This window comes from Ochotona princeps, chromosome 12 (assembly GCF_030435755.1).
Source record: "Ochotona princeps isolate mOchPri1 chromosome 12, mOchPri1.hap1, whole genome shotgun sequence".
NCBI lineage: Eukaryota > Metazoa > Chordata > Mammalia > Lagomorpha > Ochotonidae > Ochotona > Ochotona princeps.
The window spans coordinates 51,395,088-51,413,383 of NC_080843.1; the positions used below are offsets into that span (position 1 = coordinate 51,395,088).

Below are 18,296 nucleotides of genomic sequence, written 5' to 3' on the forward strand. Positions count from 1 at the left end.
TGCTACAAATAAGTAAATATGCAAAGTTAATTTTAAAATAAAGTTAGAGAACTAAAGCCATGAAGTAAAAAAAACCCCAATTTATGTTAACTTTCATATATAGCATGTGTATTATATACATATATACACATATATTCACAATCATTAACTGCCAGCAAAATAAATTGTAAAAATGAAGAAGATATATAAAACCAACAGTTATGTGACAGGTATTTATTGAGGCAAACAGTAATAAAAATTTTCAATAGGGCTGGTTGTTATAAGCTTTTTATTGTGCTAAGTCTTTTTTTTTTTTTGAAAGACATTTATTTTTACTGGCAAGGCAGATTTACAGAGAGTAAGAACTTCCGTTCACTGGTTTACTCCCCAAGCCAAGAGCTTCTTCTGGGTCTCCCAAGTGGGTGCAGGGTCCCAAGGATTTGGGCCATCTCTACTGTTTTCCCAGGCCACAAGCAGGGAGCTGGATGGGAAGTGGATCCTCCAGGATTAGAACCAGCGCCTACATGAGATACTGGTGCATGCAAGGAGAGGGAGGATTTAGCCACTGAACAATGCATTACACCAGGCCCCAGGTTTTCAAAAAATATTTCAAGTATTTATTTGAAAAGAACAGAAAATAAATACAGAGATCTTCCATGACATCTAAGGCCAGGCCAGGCCAAGGCCAAGAGTCCTGGGGCTCCCTGTGCTTACAGCACCCTAAGCACTTGTGCTGCGTTCCCAGCACTGTTCCCAGGGAACAGTCAGCACTCACAGGCCATGCTGACACTGCAGGTGGCACCCTAACTTGCTGTACCACAACGCCCACCCCCTTGCTGTCATCTCAAAACCAGACATTTCATGAAGCTATTATTGCTGGGTCTCTTAACACAATACTCCTAAATATGCTCCTTTGAAAAAAGGACATCAAGGCCCCTTAGAGGCAGCCTCATAATCAACATCTCTCTGACCCCCTTCTGCCTCCCTGTTGCCTGTATCTTTCCTTCCCAAAGTTAGTCATAGAAACCAGAATTCTTCTACAGCGAGTGGCATGGAAACCAGAACCCTTTTCCCCATGCAAGCTACAATAGCTACAAGCGTTAAAGTATCCATCTAACCCTCTTCCATCTTCGTGCCTAGGAACTGGCCTTTAAGGCATTCTCTGATATATCCCTGGCCTTAGACTATCAGTCCAGATGAGGAGTCCTATCCCAGAGCTGGGAGGAAGCAGTCTAACACAGACAGCCCAAGAAGTCTGAACAGGCAGGCCTGGCTGGGACTCCCAACTCAACCCATCACCATTCAGCCACAGTCCACACCACAGTCAGTCACATTTCTTTTTTTCTTTCTCTCTGTTTCTTTCTCTTTCTCCATTTCTCTTTTTCTCTCCTTCTCTTTTCTCTTTATTTCCTTTTCTTTCTGTTTCTCTTTCTCTGTCCTCTTTCTCTTTCATCTTCTTTCTCTATCTCTTTCTGTTTCTCTCTCTGGTGCTTTCTCGTTCTCTCTTCTTCTCTTTCATCTCTCCCTCTTTCTCTATTTCTCTTCCTCTTTCTCGTTCTTTCTTTCCCTCTCTATATTCTCATTCTTACTTCTTTTATTTTCTCTTTCTCTATCTCTCTCTCTTTTGCTCTCTCTTTGTACTTCTATTTCTCTTCCTCATTCCTTCTCTTTCTCGTTCTCTCTCTTTTTTCTCTCTCTTTATTTCTCTCTTTCTTTCTCTCTCTCTGTTTCGCCCTCTCTTTCTCTCTCAGCAGTGACAGTCAAAGAACTGCTTAATCACAGGAACCAGGGTCACAGTCTTTCAATACTCTAAAGCACATGAGGGCAGTTACTGCTGGTAGATGGATGTTTTATAAATCTAATTTAAAAGCACTTACCATGGAGCTGGCTTCATTTCCCAAAGCTATCCTGATCTTGCTGCTATCTGATTAAAAGGAGAAAGTGGATAGAGAAAGCACATGAAGCTCCACCTGATGAGGTCCCTAACGGGATCAGCACACAGCCTGAGACAAGTCAAAGCACTAAAGCAGCAGCCTCAACAGGGATTCCGAGCTTTATCACACAGTTCACATTGTACCTGTTCAAGGAGGCGATTTCTGCTAAGAGTTAAAGAAACAGCTCTGGTCACTTGATCTCTCCCTCCCTCACTCTCTCCCTCTTCTGTCACCTTGGCTTTCAGATAAATAAATAAATATTTTCAAATTACTATTTTATTTTGATAATCTTTACATAGTTGAACAGGGCACAGAGGATCAAGGGCTACTGGGAAGTGGGTAATACCATTGTTTCCACATTACTGTTTTTTTTTTTCTAGATCTGGGATAAAGGGAAAATAAAAGAAGACGCCCCACCCAGCCTCCCACCTGTCCCAGGGCGCCAACATGGGTCATGCTCTGAAGGTCCTGTTCAAGTGGTTTTGATAGTCCAACAATTCTGAATTACTGCCAATCTTGCCATTCCATACACAATGAAATCTCTCCAGAATCCACTGGTTGACATGGTTTACCTTAGAGTCTTGTTAGCCCAGATTTGAGATTAAGAAATATATAAATATTTAAAAATAAATAAATAAAAAACTTGCTCTTGTGCCCAGCAGTTAAGATGTCAGTTACAACACCTGCGTACCGTCTAAGAGTGCTTGAGTTCCACTCCAGTCTCGGGCTCCTCACGCCACCTTCCTGTTAATGAGGATGCTGGATTCCTACTGCCTGTGCAGGACACCTGGACAGTGCTCCAGCCTCTTAGCTGTGGCCTGGCCCAGCCCTGGACGCTGAGAGCATTTGGGGAGTGAACCAGTGGATTAAAGACCTCTCTGTCTCTATTTCTACCTTTCAAATAAGTAAACTAAATTGGAAAAGAAATTTACAGAATTCTTACCATTTTTTCTTTGTGCACTATACTGAGATTTTTTAGTTTCTTCTAATATCTGTTCACCATATTCTGCGATGACCTAAAAATTAAAGTTGAGAATTTAAAGTTATGATATTCATCTCTGTAGACACTGTCATAATGTTATTATCAACCATCTTCAGTACAATATTTAAATTTGAAAAATAAAAATGACATTTAAGAATACATGTAGTTTACTCAAAGATAAATACAAAATTGTTGCTATCTTTATGTATAAATAAGCATAAAAGAGATAAGAAAGATAACACAAACTGCAGCTGAGCTGGTACTTGGAAAACAGGATTGTAGGAGGACGAAGGGAAGGAAGCGTTAATGTGTATTTTAATACAGTCCTGCATTATTTGAATTTTTAAAGATCTATTTATTTGTTTGAAAGGCAGAGTTTTAGAGAGAGAGAGAGAGAGAGAGAGAGAGCACTATCTTTCCTCCACTGGTCCATTTCCTTAAATGGACATAATATCCAGGGCTGAGCCTGATGGGAATTGGAGCCAGGAGCCTCTTCCAGGTCTCCCATATGGGTTCAGGGGCCCAAGCACTTGGACCATCTTCTGCTGCTTTCCCAGGTGCATTAACAGGAAGCTCAATCAGAAATGGAGCCGCTGAGTCTCAACCAGTGCCCACATGGGATGCCAGTGCTGCAGGTGACAGCCTTACTTGTTAAAACACAGCGTGGGCCCCCTCACCCCAAAATTTTTAAAAATACACCTGTAATTGTTTTTCACAGGGTTCCCATATTACACAGCTTAAAAGTAATCTTGCAAATGTGCTAACAAGATAGCAAACACTCAAATCAAGCCTGGAAAACAGCTGGCTACTGTGCGAGCACACATCCCACCTCTGGGGGCAGACACTCCCGCACCTGCGGGGCCAGACAGCCCCTGCACAGGAGTGTTGTGGCTGAAGGGCGATGCAGGGGATTCCTCTTGAACATCTGCTTGATCAGAAACTGTAGCTCATAGGAGTAATGGGACGGCAGTGGCTTGATGAACCCTCCACATATTTTAAGAATAAGACTTTTCCAACTATTTGCCTGAAACTGAAAAGCAAAAACTGAACATTAAATACAGAAACAGGGGAAGAAAATGAGAAATTAAAGAATGAATTCCCATAAACCATTTTCATTTCATAAATGTACCTGGGGCTGGATCCTTTTTTTTTTTTTCCTAGAAATGTCCTGAAGATACTACTCTAAGAGCTGATGCTGAGGTGAAACAGGTTAAGCCACTGTCTGTGATGCCAGCATGTCAAATGATCCAAGTCTTGGCTACTTCACTTACAATCCAGCTCCCTGCTATTGTGCCTGGGAACGCAGCAGAAGATGGCCTAAGTGCTTGGGCCCCTGAACCCATACAGGAGACCAGGAGGAAGCTCCTGGCTTCAGTCTGGCCCAGCCCTGGCTGTCGCAGCCATTTGGGAAGTAAGCCACTAGATGGAAGCTCCCTCTCTCCCTGCAGCACACACCGTATCCAGGTAACTCTGATCGTCAAATAATAACTCTCTCTCTCTTTTTAAAAATGCAGGTGTTTGGCATAGTGGCCACAACAGAGGGCTTCAGCTTGACATTCACTTCCAGTTCCCAACTCCAGCTTCCTGCTCAGGTTGATATTGGGAAGTAGAGGTGATGGTTCAAGAAATGGGGCTCCTGCCACCCACCTGGGAGACCCGCACTGACCTTCCAGTTACTAGTCCTGGCTGCTGCAGTCTTTTGGGGGGTGAACCAGTGGACAGAAGCTCTGTCTCCCTTCTCTCCCTCATATAAAATGTAAAATTTAATAAGATACTATTCTACAACCTTCTGGTAGTTCAGGAGAAAGGGCAACATGAATAGTAAGAAACTTCCCTACCTTGAGGAACTCTTCCCATCTGGGTCTGCTTTGCCTACTTTTAAGTAAAACATCAGTGCTTTACAGGCATTTTTAATATATTTTGAAGATCAATATGTATACTATGACTTCTCAAAAAATGATATAGCAAGCATAATAGTCTTTCGTTCCATGCTCCTCCAGAAACATCAAGACTTGTGCTGTAACAACACGCACTTCAGAACTTTTCAGACTTAAATTTCTACAGCAAAATTCTTACCATTCATGCCATTAAAGTAGCTATTAAAGTTTGACAAGTAATAAGGTGGGATATAAAATGACACAGTAGAATAGCATCTTAGAAGTTTTCCATGTGTAACAAATTTTTTTTTAAAGGTTTATTCACTTTATTACAGCCAGATATACACAGAGGAGGAGACAGAGAGGAAGATCTTCCATCCGATGATTCACTCCCCAAGTGAGCCACAACGGGCCGATGCTGCACCGATCTGAAGCCGGGAACCTGGAACCTTTTCCGGGTCTCCCATGCGGGTGGGAGACCAATGCATTGGGCCGTCCTCAACTGCTTTCCCAGGCCACAGGCAGGGAGCTGGATGGGAAGTAGAGCTGCCGGGATTAGAACCGGCGCCCATATGGGATCCCGGGGCTTTCAAGGCGAGGACTTTTAGCCGCTAGGCCACGCCGCCAGGCCCAATGTGTAACAAATTTATTGGAACCTGCATTAGCTGTCAGCCTGGGCAATGCTGATTTAAAAACATGTCAGCATGTGGCCTTGAAAGTGTATTACCATATTACTAAAATGTACAAGTGAAAATATGAAAACCCCACACACATAACAAAGGAAAAATTCAGATAATGAAAAAAAGAGTTTGAGTCTGCTCTGCCTCCAGCTTTTAAACCATTCTATCACATGTCTACATTTCCTAAAGGTTTGGGGACAACTCTTTAAAAAATATTTTTATTTCGGGCCCGGCGGCGTGGCCTAGCGGCTAAAAGTCCTCGCCTTGAAAGCCCCGGGATCCCATATGGGCGCCGGTTCTAATCCCAGCAGCTCCACTTCCCATCCAGCTCCCTGCTTGTGGCCTGGGAAAGCAGTCGAGGACGGCCCAATGCATTGGGACACTGCACCCGCGTGGGAGACCCGGAAGAGGTTCCAGGTTCCCGGCTTCGGACCAGCGCACATCGGCCCGTTGCGGCTCACTTGGGGAGTGAATCATCGGACGGAAGATCTTCCTCTCTGTCTCTCCTCCTCTGTGTATATCTGGCTGTAATAAAATGAATAAATCTTTAAAAAAAAGATATTCCTAACATGTTAGAATTTAAATAACAATTTTATTTGTATGTAATAGCAGTTCTCAAGCTGCACATAAGGATTACTTGATTATTTTTTTAATTAATTGATTTTATTTGAAATGAAGAGTCACTGAGCAGCAGGGGAGAGGGAGGTCGTTCATCCACTGCTTCACTCCCGGATGGTGCAACGGCCAGGGCCGGGCCTTGCTGAAGCCTGGAGCCTGAAGCTTCTTCCAGGTCTCCCATGTGGGTGACAGGGACCCAAGCATTTGGACCACCTTCCAAGTTTCCCTAGACACATGAGCAGGGAGCTGGATCTGAAGTGGAGGAACCAAGACAGGAACAGCTGCCCACATGGGATACCGGTGTCACAATAAGTGGTTTAACCCACTGTGCCACAACGCCAGCTCCTCCACAGTAACCTCTATTGAAAATATTAATGCCCAGTACGCCTTCAGAGTCTACTGTGGGCTTAGGAAGGGGCATTCCTACAGGTTCTCTCACATGTTTTAACTGTATGACAAGCCACAGGTTCAAAAAAGAGGTTATCTCTTTAACAGCACATACCTTCAGTTCACATTATTTTCATCTAGTGGTGCTGATGGAGTTTTCGCAACCATTCACTCTCCTGAGCTCTGGGCTCTCAAACACATCTGTATATCAGCTTGGTAGAGCTCATTTACACAAGCAAAGAAGAGAATTTATCTCTATGCAAAGCAAGGACTAATAGAAATCAATTCTACAATTGCTGTTCTTTGGAACAAAATATTAATAAACAAAAAGGATGAGGTATGTAACTTCTATTTTGTTTAATTTTTTAAAATTTTATTAATTTAACTTGAAAGTCAAAGTTACAGAGAAAAGAGAGAGAGAGATTCCATCCACTGGCTCACACCCCAAATGGTTGCAAAGGCAACGGCCAGCACTGGGCTGGCCCAAAGCTGGAAGCCAGGAGCTTCTGGTGTTCCATGTGGATACAGGAGCCCAAAGCATTGGGCTATCCTCCACTACTCTCTCGGGCCAATAGCAGCAGGAGCTAGACCAGCACCCATAAGGGATGCCAGCACTGCAGGCAGAGGATTAGCTAGCTAAGGCATCACTTGGCCCCTGTTTAATTATTTAAATACAGATTTTTATTTAGAAAAACAACACCATGTAGCTAACTTAACTATTTTCCCATATTTCAACTATAGAGGCAGCACACATGACGAGTAAAATCTACCTGCAAAAAGGTGGGTGTAAACATGGTGTAGACATTCTGGAAAAGTCTGGCAGTTTCCTGGGAAAGCTACACATGTAACAATCACATTATACAGCAATTTTACTCTTGGGTATACTCCTCAAAAGCAGGAATCAGAGAATCTAGCAGACACTGATACACCTATGTTCACACCAGCTTTATACTCAACAGCCAAAAAGCAGAAATGACCCGAGTGTGCACAGACAGACAGGCAGGCAAACAAATCCTGATGCAGACACACACTGGACCAGATGTCAGGCACCAAAGCAAATGGAATTCTCACTGAGAACACTACACCAATGGAAGGAACCACACGTAAATGGACAAAAAGTCTATTATCTCACTTACATGACACAACTACAATGTGCAAACTCAGAGACAGAGGGTAGACTAGAGGCAACCAGCAGCTGGGGGAGAGAGGAACAAGGAGTAATTATTCAATGGGTACAGAGTTTCTGTTCGGGATGACAGAGATGGGTCCCAAGTAGATATTAGTGAGGATGATGCAACACTGAGAACATAATTAATACCACTGGACGTACATGTAAAAAATGGCCAGTAACAGCACTTTTTGCATCATACTTATTTTTCCCGAAACCTTAAACAGTTAGGAACACTGTGGCAAAAAGAAGGAAAGAAAACCTAAGTATAGAATCACAGAAACTAAATAACAGAGATTTCCTATTGGCAGACATCACAAAAGTGGCTCCTCGCATGGATAATGATGACAACATAAGACAACATTTCATAATGAATTGATCCTAGTAAGCAAACTGTCAGATGGAACTGGCTGTATTACTTCGGACTCGGTCAGAGAGAACCAAGCACAAACTCCCAGTTGCATTTTGCACAGCATACTCACCGGATGCTTCAGGGTACAAAGTTCATACAGAATGCATCCCAAGGACCAGATATCGCTGGGAACATAAGGAAAGAACACAAGAACAAGTAGACTGTGAGTTATTACACAAAAAGAGATGCCTTTTCAAATTAAGATATGAAAAATCATCATACCTTTATGACAAATAGGAATATGATCAGTAATTCCTAGGTATTTAAGTAAGACGTACAGTAATCTTGATTTAGTACTTAGATCCTAAGAAAAATGATCACAGAGAGATCCCCATCTTCCGCCCCTCCCAGTCAGGCTGCTTCAGGAATCTTCTCTGCAGTGTCTGAGGATTCGAGAGCAAGAGGACCGAGTATCTGCTGGGTCATTCCCCAGATGGCTACAACAGCCAGGGCAGGGGCAGGCTGAAGTCAGGAGTCCCGATCCCCCTCCAGGTTTCCAATGTGGGTAGCAGGGTTCCTAGGACTTGGGCTATCACCAGCTGCCTCCCCAGGCACATGAGCAGGAGGCTAGACCGGAAGCGGAGCAGCTGGAACACAAGCCAGCACTCAGAAATGTGATGTCAACACAGCAAGCAGCAAGCTTAACCTCTAGCACAACAGTGCCAGCTGGGACACTCCTTTTTATTTTCGCTGTTTCCCTCAATTTTATGCTTTTCAAATTTCAGAACTCCAGAAGACTCCCAGAGGCCCACTGGCCCTCAGCCAGGTTCCCCAGCTATTAACATTTGCTGTGTCCATATGCTATCCCTGGATTTTGAGACAAGACTAACTTCCTGCAATCAACTAAACCATCAACCAAGTGATTGTTACCTAGTCCTGTAAAGGTTAACTCAGTGACATCACAAAGGTTCTTGCATGCTAGAATCACTTGAAAAATTGTTGATGCCTGCTTTCCACCCCCTGATGTTAAGCTTTAACTGCTATAGATACAGCCTGGGATTTGGAATTTTTTAAAGTAGAAGCAGGAACTAGCATTGTGGTGCAGCACCTTAAGCTGCTGCTTGTAAAGTCAGCATCCAATAGGGGTGGGTCTGTTCAGGTCCTGACTGCTCCACTTCTGAGTCAACTCTCTGCTAATACCCCTGGGAAAGCAGCTGAAGATGTTCCAGTTACTTGAAACCCTGTCACACATATGAGAGACTAGGATGGAGTTCCTGGATCTTGGTCCAGATCTGGCTATTGTAGCCTTTTGGAGAATGAATCGACAGATGGAAATTCTGTCTCTTCCCATCTCTTTCTCTCAAAAAACTAAAAAATTAATTAAGGGTCAGTACAGTGGCTCAACAGGATAATCCTCCACCTATAGGTGCCAGCATTCCACATGGGCACCAGTTTGTATCCCAGTTGCTCCACTTTCCTTTCAGCTCTCTGCTTGTGGCCTGGGAAAGCAGCGAAGGATAGCCCAGGTCCTTGGGCCATCATATGGGAGACCCAGAGGAGGCGCCTGGCTCCTGCCTTCAGATCAGTTCAGCAACAGCCATTGGGACTGTTTGGGGAGTGAATCTTTTCAATAAAAATAACTAAATCTTTTTAAAAATTAATTCATTAAAACATTGTGCAGGGCCCGGCGGCGTGGCCTAGCGGCTAAAAGTTCTTGCCTTGAAAGCCCCAGGATCCCATATGGGCGCCGGTTCTTATCCCATAGGGGCGCCAGCTCCCTGCTTGTGGCCTGGGAAAGCAGTTGAGGACGGCCCAATGCATTGGGACCCTGCACCCGCGTGGGAGACCCGGAAGAAGGTTCCAGGTTCCCGGCTTCGGATTGGCGCGCATCGGCCCGTTGCGGCTCACTTGGGGAGTGAATCATCGGACGGAAGATCTTCCTCTCTGTCTCTCCTCCTCTGTGTATATCTGGCTGTAATAAAATGAATAATTCTTAAAAAAAAAAAAAACATTGTGCAAAAAGTAACAGCAGCAAAGGATGGGAACCAGTGATACAGTTCACACTGTTTCTAGAAATAGTTAGGCTTTCTTTGGGTGTTTATGATGAGTTCTTAATTCTGATTAAAACAGAGAGCTGTGACATTCATCTAGAAGCCTGAGAATGTGTCTCAGGTACATTTTCAAAAAACCAAGACGTTCCATGTATTTGCTTGAAAGTGGTGTCAACTCTAGTGTCCCATGTAGACTATGATGCCAGTCTCCAAAGGGTTCCTCAGCACAAAACAAGAACACTGCTCACCTTTTATTGTTGTAAGGCAGATTCTCCCAAATTTCTGGAGGTACATAATAAGGTGTTCCCACATACGTGCAAGCCAACGCCATAGGGCTGAAAACCAGAGAAAGGCAAAGAATGATCATAGCACATCCCTGAAAACGCAGCCCGGTTTAATTCTGCTGTCACTACAACAGGAGACCAAAGATAAAAACGTACTTGGACAGAAGACGAGCAGATCCAAAATCTCCCAGTTTTACTTTTCCATTTTGGGTGAGAAAGACGTTCTGCATTTAAACCACAAGAACTTAGGTTATGTCTTCTTCATTCAAACAAAAGGCAAAGGCCCCCATGAGGCTGACTTTGCGAGGTTGCTGGCTTCAGCGGTTAAGGATAGAACAGCTGCTAGCTGAGTCTGCAAGGACACAGACAGGTACCTTCCTGACAGGTGCACATGCTGCCGGCTTGGGAATACAGGAGGACGGCAGTGACATTTTACCAGCAGCCCCGACGGACTGGGAACCTGTGTCAGGGTCACCAACCTAGCAGGCTGGGGCGTCAACTACTTTCCATCTGAGAGCATGTGGACATAGTAAACACGGGACTGAGAGAGCTGGGAACACATTAGCATACAGCCCGACAAGCACTGCAATCACTCCTTTGCAGGCAGTAACTTATTCTGCTTATATTGGGACAAAGGGTGCAAAGCTCCAGTTAGCGACAGTTAACAATAATGTGCAGTGTATTTGGCACTGCTAAGCCAATAGATCCTAAACATTATTACCACAAAAAAAGGGTCCGTATAGCAGGTGATGGATAAGTTCATTAGTTCGATCTCATCATCCCAGAATGTATACATGCATCTAAAAAAATCACAATTTGCATCGTAACTATGCTTTTTTATGTGTCTATTTACATCTTAATAAAGCTGGGGGAAAGCTTTTTAATTAAATAAAAGCAAACAAATAAATACCAAACTGAAAAAACATTTTTTAAATAAATAAATAATTCCCCCCAAAGGAAATGGGATAACAGAAGAAAAAATTCCATATAGCTGCGGGTTTTCTTAAAGGTCCAAAATATATTTTACTCACCTTGGACTTGATATCTCTGTGTAGCACCCGTTTCCTGTGAATGTGATTTACTCCAAGGCACATTTGTGTAAACCAATTTAGGATCTGCAAGAAAACATGCAAAATCCACAAGGATATAATATCTTGTAATGCAAATTCAAAATTCCAAAGAATCACTTCTAGGATATAGTTAACCAAGATTTTTAACACAATGTGAGTACAAAACCCCTGTGTTCATCTTACTTCAATTCAGATTTCTACCTGGAAAAATCAGGAAAGCGCTGATTCTCACATCCATTTTAGTAGCATTCAAAACGTAATGTATGTTATAGTAGTTCATCTATTGGTTTACTTTCACTTCAAAGGCAGAAGAGACAGTGAGAAACAGAGAGAATCAGAGAGAGGGAAAAAAGATCGGCCATTTGCTGGTACCCTCCCAAATGCCGGCAACTGGGGCTAGGTAGGGCTGAACTTTAGCTCTATCTCCCACTTGGGAAGCAGAGACCCAGTGACCCATCTGCCACCTGCTGAACGATGCGCCTTCCTGCCAGCGCAGACCCACAGCAGCAGTGTGGGGGCACTAGTGATGGCTCCAGGAACTGGGCTCCTGCCATCCACGGCTTTGGTGCAGCCCAGTCCTGGCCACTCTGGCTACTTGGAGAATGAACAAACAGGTGGGACTCTTGTCTGTCAGTCTCTCTCTGCATCTCAAATAATAAATAAAAGTTAAAATAAGATTAAAAAAATATTTCAGTGCAATAAAAATAAAGATTTAATTATCCAGTACAAGGCCATGGAAGTCTTATTCTTTCATAATTTACAGCCACCATATTGGTCTTACTTTCTAAAAATATTTTTTTAAGACTTATTTACTTCACTTGCAACTCAGAATTACACTGACAGAGAGAGATGGAGATTTTCCATCCACTGATTTACTCCTCAAATGGCTACCACAAGCACTGATGAGATGGTCCGAAGCTGGGAGCCAGGACATTCTTCCAACTCTCTCATATGGGCACAGGAGTCCAAGCCCTTGGGCCATCCTCCACTGCTTTCCCAGGCCATTCGCAAGGAGCTAGGTCAGAAGTGGAGCAGCCAGAACATGAGCCAATGCCCATACAGGATGCTGGCACCACAGGCAGAGGATTAGCATCCTGAGCCACAGCTCGGTCCTCATTTTCCAAATATACTTTGGTCAGTAACTTCCTGAGGACACTACTCAGTAACAGTGATAAAGCAATTGGTTGTTGGAGCCGGGACTGCAGACAGACAGCAGCAGGTTCAAATCACACCTGCTTCACTTCTGATCCAGTTGCCTGTAAACGAACCTGGGAAGGCAGCATCGTGACCTAAGTGCTTGGGCCTCTGCACCCATGCGGGAGACTGTGACAAAGCTCCTGGCCCCTGGCTTCAACCTGGTTCAGCCCCAGCTGTTGCAGCCAATTGGGTGAATAATCCAAAGGATACAAGATCTCTCTCTGCTTCTCCCTCCCTCTCTGTAACTCCGCCTTTCAAATAAGTAGAGAAATCACTAAAAAAAAAATGTTCTAATTAGGGTGCTGGGTAACCACAGATCCCAACGCTTTAACTAACTGATAGAAAAGTCATGAGAAAATTCACTTCTGAATTTCCAGCCAACCTTGTAAGTCAATCTCTTACCACATCTTCGGGAAATAACTTCCCCTTTTGCTGCTTAATTTTTTGCATTAGATCCCCTCCATCACAATATTCCATCACAATATACAGATGACCTTCAGCTAAAACAAATGCAAGCGTCTTTAGGAAAGTTGCAGTGGACATAGATACATTCACAAGTACACAGGTCCAGGGGACTTTATACTCACCTTCAAATGATTCTTTAAAGGCAACAATATTCGGGTGTTTCATTTTGGCTAACAGAACAGCCTCCTTTCTAGAATTCTGTGTCTCAGAGAAAGACTGAAAGAGATTTTAAGTAAATGATCAATTCATATTGCGTTTCCGTCTTTAAAGACTTACTTATTTTAAAGGTAGAGTGGTGGAGACAGAGGGAGAGAGAGAAAGAATTAACTTCCATCCACTGGTTTACTCTCCAAGTGGCAACAACAACTAGGACTGAACGAGGCTCAAGCCACAAGTCAGGAAGCCCACCCAGGTCTTCCACGTGGGTGTCAGGAACTCAGCCATCATCCAGTAGGGAGCAGGACTGGACAAAGAACAGCTGAGACTTGAACTTGTACTATGTTATGGAATGCCAGTGTCACAAATGACAGCTAATGTGCTGTACCACAACACCCAATCCTAACGTTACATTTAAAAATAGCATCATAATAATTTAAAGTGATCATTTGTATTATTTAACATTAAGTATGCTAATATCTACTATTGATGTTAATTTAATCAACATGAATGCTTATGTATTGAATTGTATTATAATAATATTTAATACAGTATGAATAATATTTCAGCATTAGGTGCAGTTTTGTAAAATTGCACTTGGACCCAAGTTAAACTTATCCAACTCAGCCCCCAAAACAACTATGGCTATATTTTGTATGCTGAGAGCTGACCATTTTATTGGATTTATATGTTCTTTTTCCATTTCTTACATGTACACAATGAAGTTCTTTTCCCTATAGTTTTTTCTTCTTTTTTTCTCTTTCTTTTGTTACCCTGTAGTTTTAACATCCACCTACGCATCACCTGCCTTGAAGGGCCCGTATACCATCAACAGGACATCCTAAAACAAAAACTAGGAATTTCACATTTTGATAATTTCTAACACTTCACCAGTCCTGTGGCCAAGGTAAAAGAAAAGAGTGCATTACTGCATCAAAGATGGACAAAGATGCTACATACAGTAAGTTTCCAGATTTGTCTATTGCTTACCCTAAGGATTTACTCTATTCTGCATGACCTGACCATCTAGAACTCGCCACTGAAAAGGTTCTGGGACAATGTACTGACAGCAGCAGCAGCATCATCAATCAAGGACTTGTTAAAAATGCACATTCACAGGCTCACCCAGAACTCGTCAGAAACACAAGCGAGGCACAGCAACCTGTTTCCGGTCTTCCAGACGAATAAGCATGTCACTGAAGAAACTGAGGAATGCAGTGGCATGGGAGCTCAGCACAGCATCCCATACCAAAGTGTCAGGGTTCAAGTCCCTGCCCCACTTCTGATCCAGCTTCCTGCTAATGCAGCTGGGCAGCCGGCGGACAAGCTTGGTACCCATGTGACAGACCCAGATGGGTCCCTGGCTCCTGATTTCTGATCAGCTCTGCGCTGGCTGGTGCAGGCCTTTGGGAAATAAACCAGCAAATGGAAGGTCTCTCAATCTCTGTTACTCCCTTTCTCTCTCTCACTCTGCCTTTCGAATAAATAAATAAATCCTTGAAAAAACAGGTTTCATAGTATAGCAGGTACTGTGTCACAGGACAACTGTGATATGTAGTAATGAGGACTAATGGGAAATAAAACTTGTCCAGCGCTCCAGAGGGCCATTTCCCTGACACTAAGGGCGGGCAGCCTATATCTTGGTTCTTCACATTTCATGTCCCTTCCTCATCCACACAACATCTGAATTGCTTTGGCAAAGATCTGCTACACTGTTAAGTAGACACAATTGGAAATTATTCCTGATTATACCTTGGGATAAAATAAACAATAATCACTATCTGAATACAGCCTAGTTTTTTCCTTCTGTTAATTGCAAGGTCCTTCTTAGGTCCTTTATGATTATACATTCATAAAGCTAACGAATAAATTGATTGTATCTTTTGCACGGAGGACAAAGTCTACGCTAAGCCTCAAGAATTAGTGTCTTACCAACCACAAGCACATGTTCACTATGGCCGAGCGTGCTGACCTTAGGGAGCCTTATTTCCTTCATGGCGAACAGCTGGCTACTGCTTTCCTGCCGAACCAGAAGAGCTCGGCCGAAGGAGCCCTCGCCGATCGCGCGCAGGATGGTGTAGTCATCCATGCCGGGCTCCACTCGGGCAGTCTCCAGGGGCCCTTCAGATCTACAATCAAAAGCAGAGGTACATGTACTTTCAGAAGGCACAGTCCAGCCAGTTCAAGCTAAAAATGCGGGATTTTTTTCTCCTTTTTGCATGCTGAGCAATTCAATCAAAAGAAAAATTTTAAAATCTTAAAAGCGACTCCAAGTCATGGTCCTTCTAACCTTGTTTTTTTCCTCCCTCAAGTGCAAGGAGAGGTTTTCTACAAAGCTCCTTGACCTATAGAGTTCCTTGGGACACAGCAAAGACACAAGTAATTTGGGTCACTTTCCCTGAAGTTTTCTTCTTCTTCTTCTTCTTTTTTTAAACTAAATTCATATCACAAAGAAAAAGACTGAACTGTCAACATACTTGAATATTTTCTTTCATAAACTATTTCCTTTATTAGGTCCTAAATGCATTTACAACGCATTGTCTCTTCTGCAGGCCAAGCAGATTTTGTCCCAGGCTGTTATTGATGTTCTTCAAGCCCAGTTAGTTTCCCTAAAAATCATCCACAATTTCACCAGCCTATAAAAATGGTGCAAAGACAGTACAGGATCCTGTTGGGATCGTGAGTAATCACTCCAGGGATCTCCACTCTGCCCCGCCCTTGCACACGAATACATGTGGATGACTTTGCTGCTATTTAACTTATTGTCAGTTCATTTCAGAAAAGCAAGAGGTCTCCATCTCTACAGCTTACAGCAACTGTCATCCCGATGGCACAGCTGTAGTTTATTCCTTTGAAAGCAATCTGAGTTTGCCCTCCCAAAGAACTACCACTTCGGCCCAACGATGGCTTTAAGCTGAATGTGATTCATTCATTCATTCGCTGTCTCTTCCCTTTTCACTTTTCACTTCGTAATGCTAATACAACTGGTAAATGTTTTTCCATCTAGTACCAGGAGAACTTTCCTTACCAATAGGAAACCCACCAATCTAAGTTAGCCTAATGAACCTTACAAAGTTAACCCCTGTCTTCCGCTGTTTCTTCCACATGCTTCCCCTGCTGTATTTGACTCATTAGCCCAAGCTCTTTCCTTCTTTCATCCAGTTACTTCCTGCTTCCTCTTTTATCACTTTATTGAAATACTACCTAAGCCTCTAGGTTACCATTCTGCAATTTGTAGACATAATAAACCCTTCTACCTATTTATCTCCTTTTGTCAGCTTAATTTTCAGGGCCTCAAGCTTTGAATCCAAGAAAAAGGATTTTCCTCCCTGACATTACACAGGTGGACTCCAAGCACCAACAGGAGCTACAATCCTGAAAGCATGGCTCTTGGTCCCTGCCATCACACATAGCCCTTGTAGAGGCTGGCCTCACCATAAAGCTCATCGAGGGTAGAGGGCAAGTTTTAACAGGAACTATGCTGGCATACAGCACACAGAACCCAAGCAGCTGCAAAAATTAGTTTAAACCAGGGTGTGCTGTTGTGGCCTAGAGGCTAAAGTCCTCAACTTGAATGCATTGGGATCCCATATGAGCGCTGGTTCTAATCCCAGCAGCCCTGCTTCCCATCCAGCTCCCTGCTTGTGGCCTGGGAAAGGAGTCCAGGGCGGCTCAAAGCCTTGGGACCCTGCACCTGCATGGGAGACCCGGAAGAGGCTTGAGGCTCCTGGCTTTGGATCAGCGCAGCACTGGCCGTTGTGGTCACTTGGGGAGTGAATCATCGGACGGATCTTCCTCTCTGTCTCTCCTCCTCTCTCTCTCTCACTCTCTCTCTCTATATATCTGACTTGGCAAAAAAATAAATACATAAATCTTCAAAAAATTGCAAGAAAAAAGTGTCGAGTAGAGTCTGAAGGATGACTGGAAGGTAGTCGGGGGAAGGAAGGAGTGACCAGGTGGAGGGAGCTCAAGGAATTAGGCAGTAACAGGCTCGGCTGCACAGGTCCTTACCAGAGGCCAGTGGAAGGCCATGTTAGCCTGCTGGATTTTATCCTCAGAGTAACTAATGAGCTGTTCCTGAAGGGTTCTCACAATGAGGGCAATGTAACCGTCCCACCTGCATGTTACAAAAATTTCCCACACAGGCTGTGAAGTCAGGGGATCATACTGCAGCGGCACAAAAGGGCCAGGTCGGAGACAGAGACCCAGGGAGGAGGCTCCAGCAGCCCAGACAGGAAAATGACGGCAAAACAAAACAAGTGTTTAATTAAAAAAAAAATCATATTCGGGTCAGCGGTGTGATGTGGTACGTTATTCTGCAGCCCACAAAGCCGGCACCGGCATCCCATCTAGGGAGCAGTTCTAGTCCCCGCTGCTCCACTTCCGATCCCACTTCCTACTAAGGCACCTGGGAAAGCCCTGAAAGTCGGTCCAAGTGCTTGGGCCTCTGCACTTCTGGAAGCGTTCTGTGCTCTTGGGCTAACTCTGCTCAGCCCTCAACAGTTGAGGTCATGTGGGGAGTGAATCAGCAGATTGGAAGATCTTCCCTCCCTACCCCCCTCTTTCAAATAAATATTAAGTGCACATTAAAAATACGAGTTTAAAAAAATCATGAGTAATGATATTAGTAATGATATTACTAATATGAGTAATCATATTAGTTTGTGTAAAAAGAAATCACAAACTAAAACCTGTCATATAATAGAGTGACACGAAAAACTCCAGGTTGAATTGCTGTTTATCACAGAATTCTCAGGAAAGTCTAGAAATCATTTTTTTCCATCGAGTCTGATGCATTGTCATCAAAAATAACTCCAAGGGTAAGGTGTCAGGATAGCTTGACCCACGTGAAAAAAACACAGTCCTTACCAGTGTTGTAAAGGCCGCCGCTGCTGCAGACTCAACAGGGCCTGTCCTGTTCGTTCCCTCGGGGGCCTTTATTCCATCCTGTGGAGAGTGTCTGCTTAGTTGAAAGCCAGGTCCCGCCCTTTGTGCCCACAAGGCCCTGTTAGCATCATATTACATCCTGAAGGCCCTTACAAGCCCTGACTAGGCTCTGACTGAAGTCAAAGTGTACCAGTCCGGCTTATTGCCTA

General features: G+C 43.6%; 1 protein-coding gene across 1 annotated transcript in view; it reads right to left on the reverse strand.

Annotated features, from left to right (window-relative positions):
• The window catches only part of LOC101528023 (serine/threonine-protein kinase Nek3), a 78,099-nt gene extending 62,775 nt beyond the window's left edge, over positions 1 to 15,324 (reverse strand). Inside the window, exons 1-10 of the mRNA XM_058670822.1 lie at positions 15,173 to 15,324; positions 13,167 to 13,260; positions 12,982 to 13,079; positions 11,344 to 11,427; positions 10,469 to 10,536; positions 10,277 to 10,363; positions 8,108 to 8,162; positions 3,725 to 3,925; positions 2,857 to 2,929; positions 1,857 to 1,903 (exon numbers count right to left, since the gene is read on the reverse strand). Coding sequence (XP_058526805.1) covers positions 1,857 to 1,903; positions 2,857 to 2,929; positions 3,725 to 3,925; positions 8,108 to 8,162; positions 10,277 to 10,363; positions 10,469 to 10,536; positions 11,344 to 11,427; positions 12,982 to 13,079; positions 13,167 to 13,260; positions 15,173 to 15,289 — 924 coding nt within the window. The 5' untranslated portion in view covers positions 15,290 to 15,324. The remainder of the gene's footprint in view (positions 1 to 1,856; positions 1,904 to 2,856; positions 2,930 to 3,724; positions 3,926 to 8,107; positions 8,163 to 10,276; positions 10,364 to 10,468; positions 10,537 to 11,343; positions 11,428 to 12,981; positions 13,080 to 13,166; positions 13,261 to 15,172) is intronic.
• Positions 15,325 to 18,296: the final 2,972 nt, after the last annotated feature.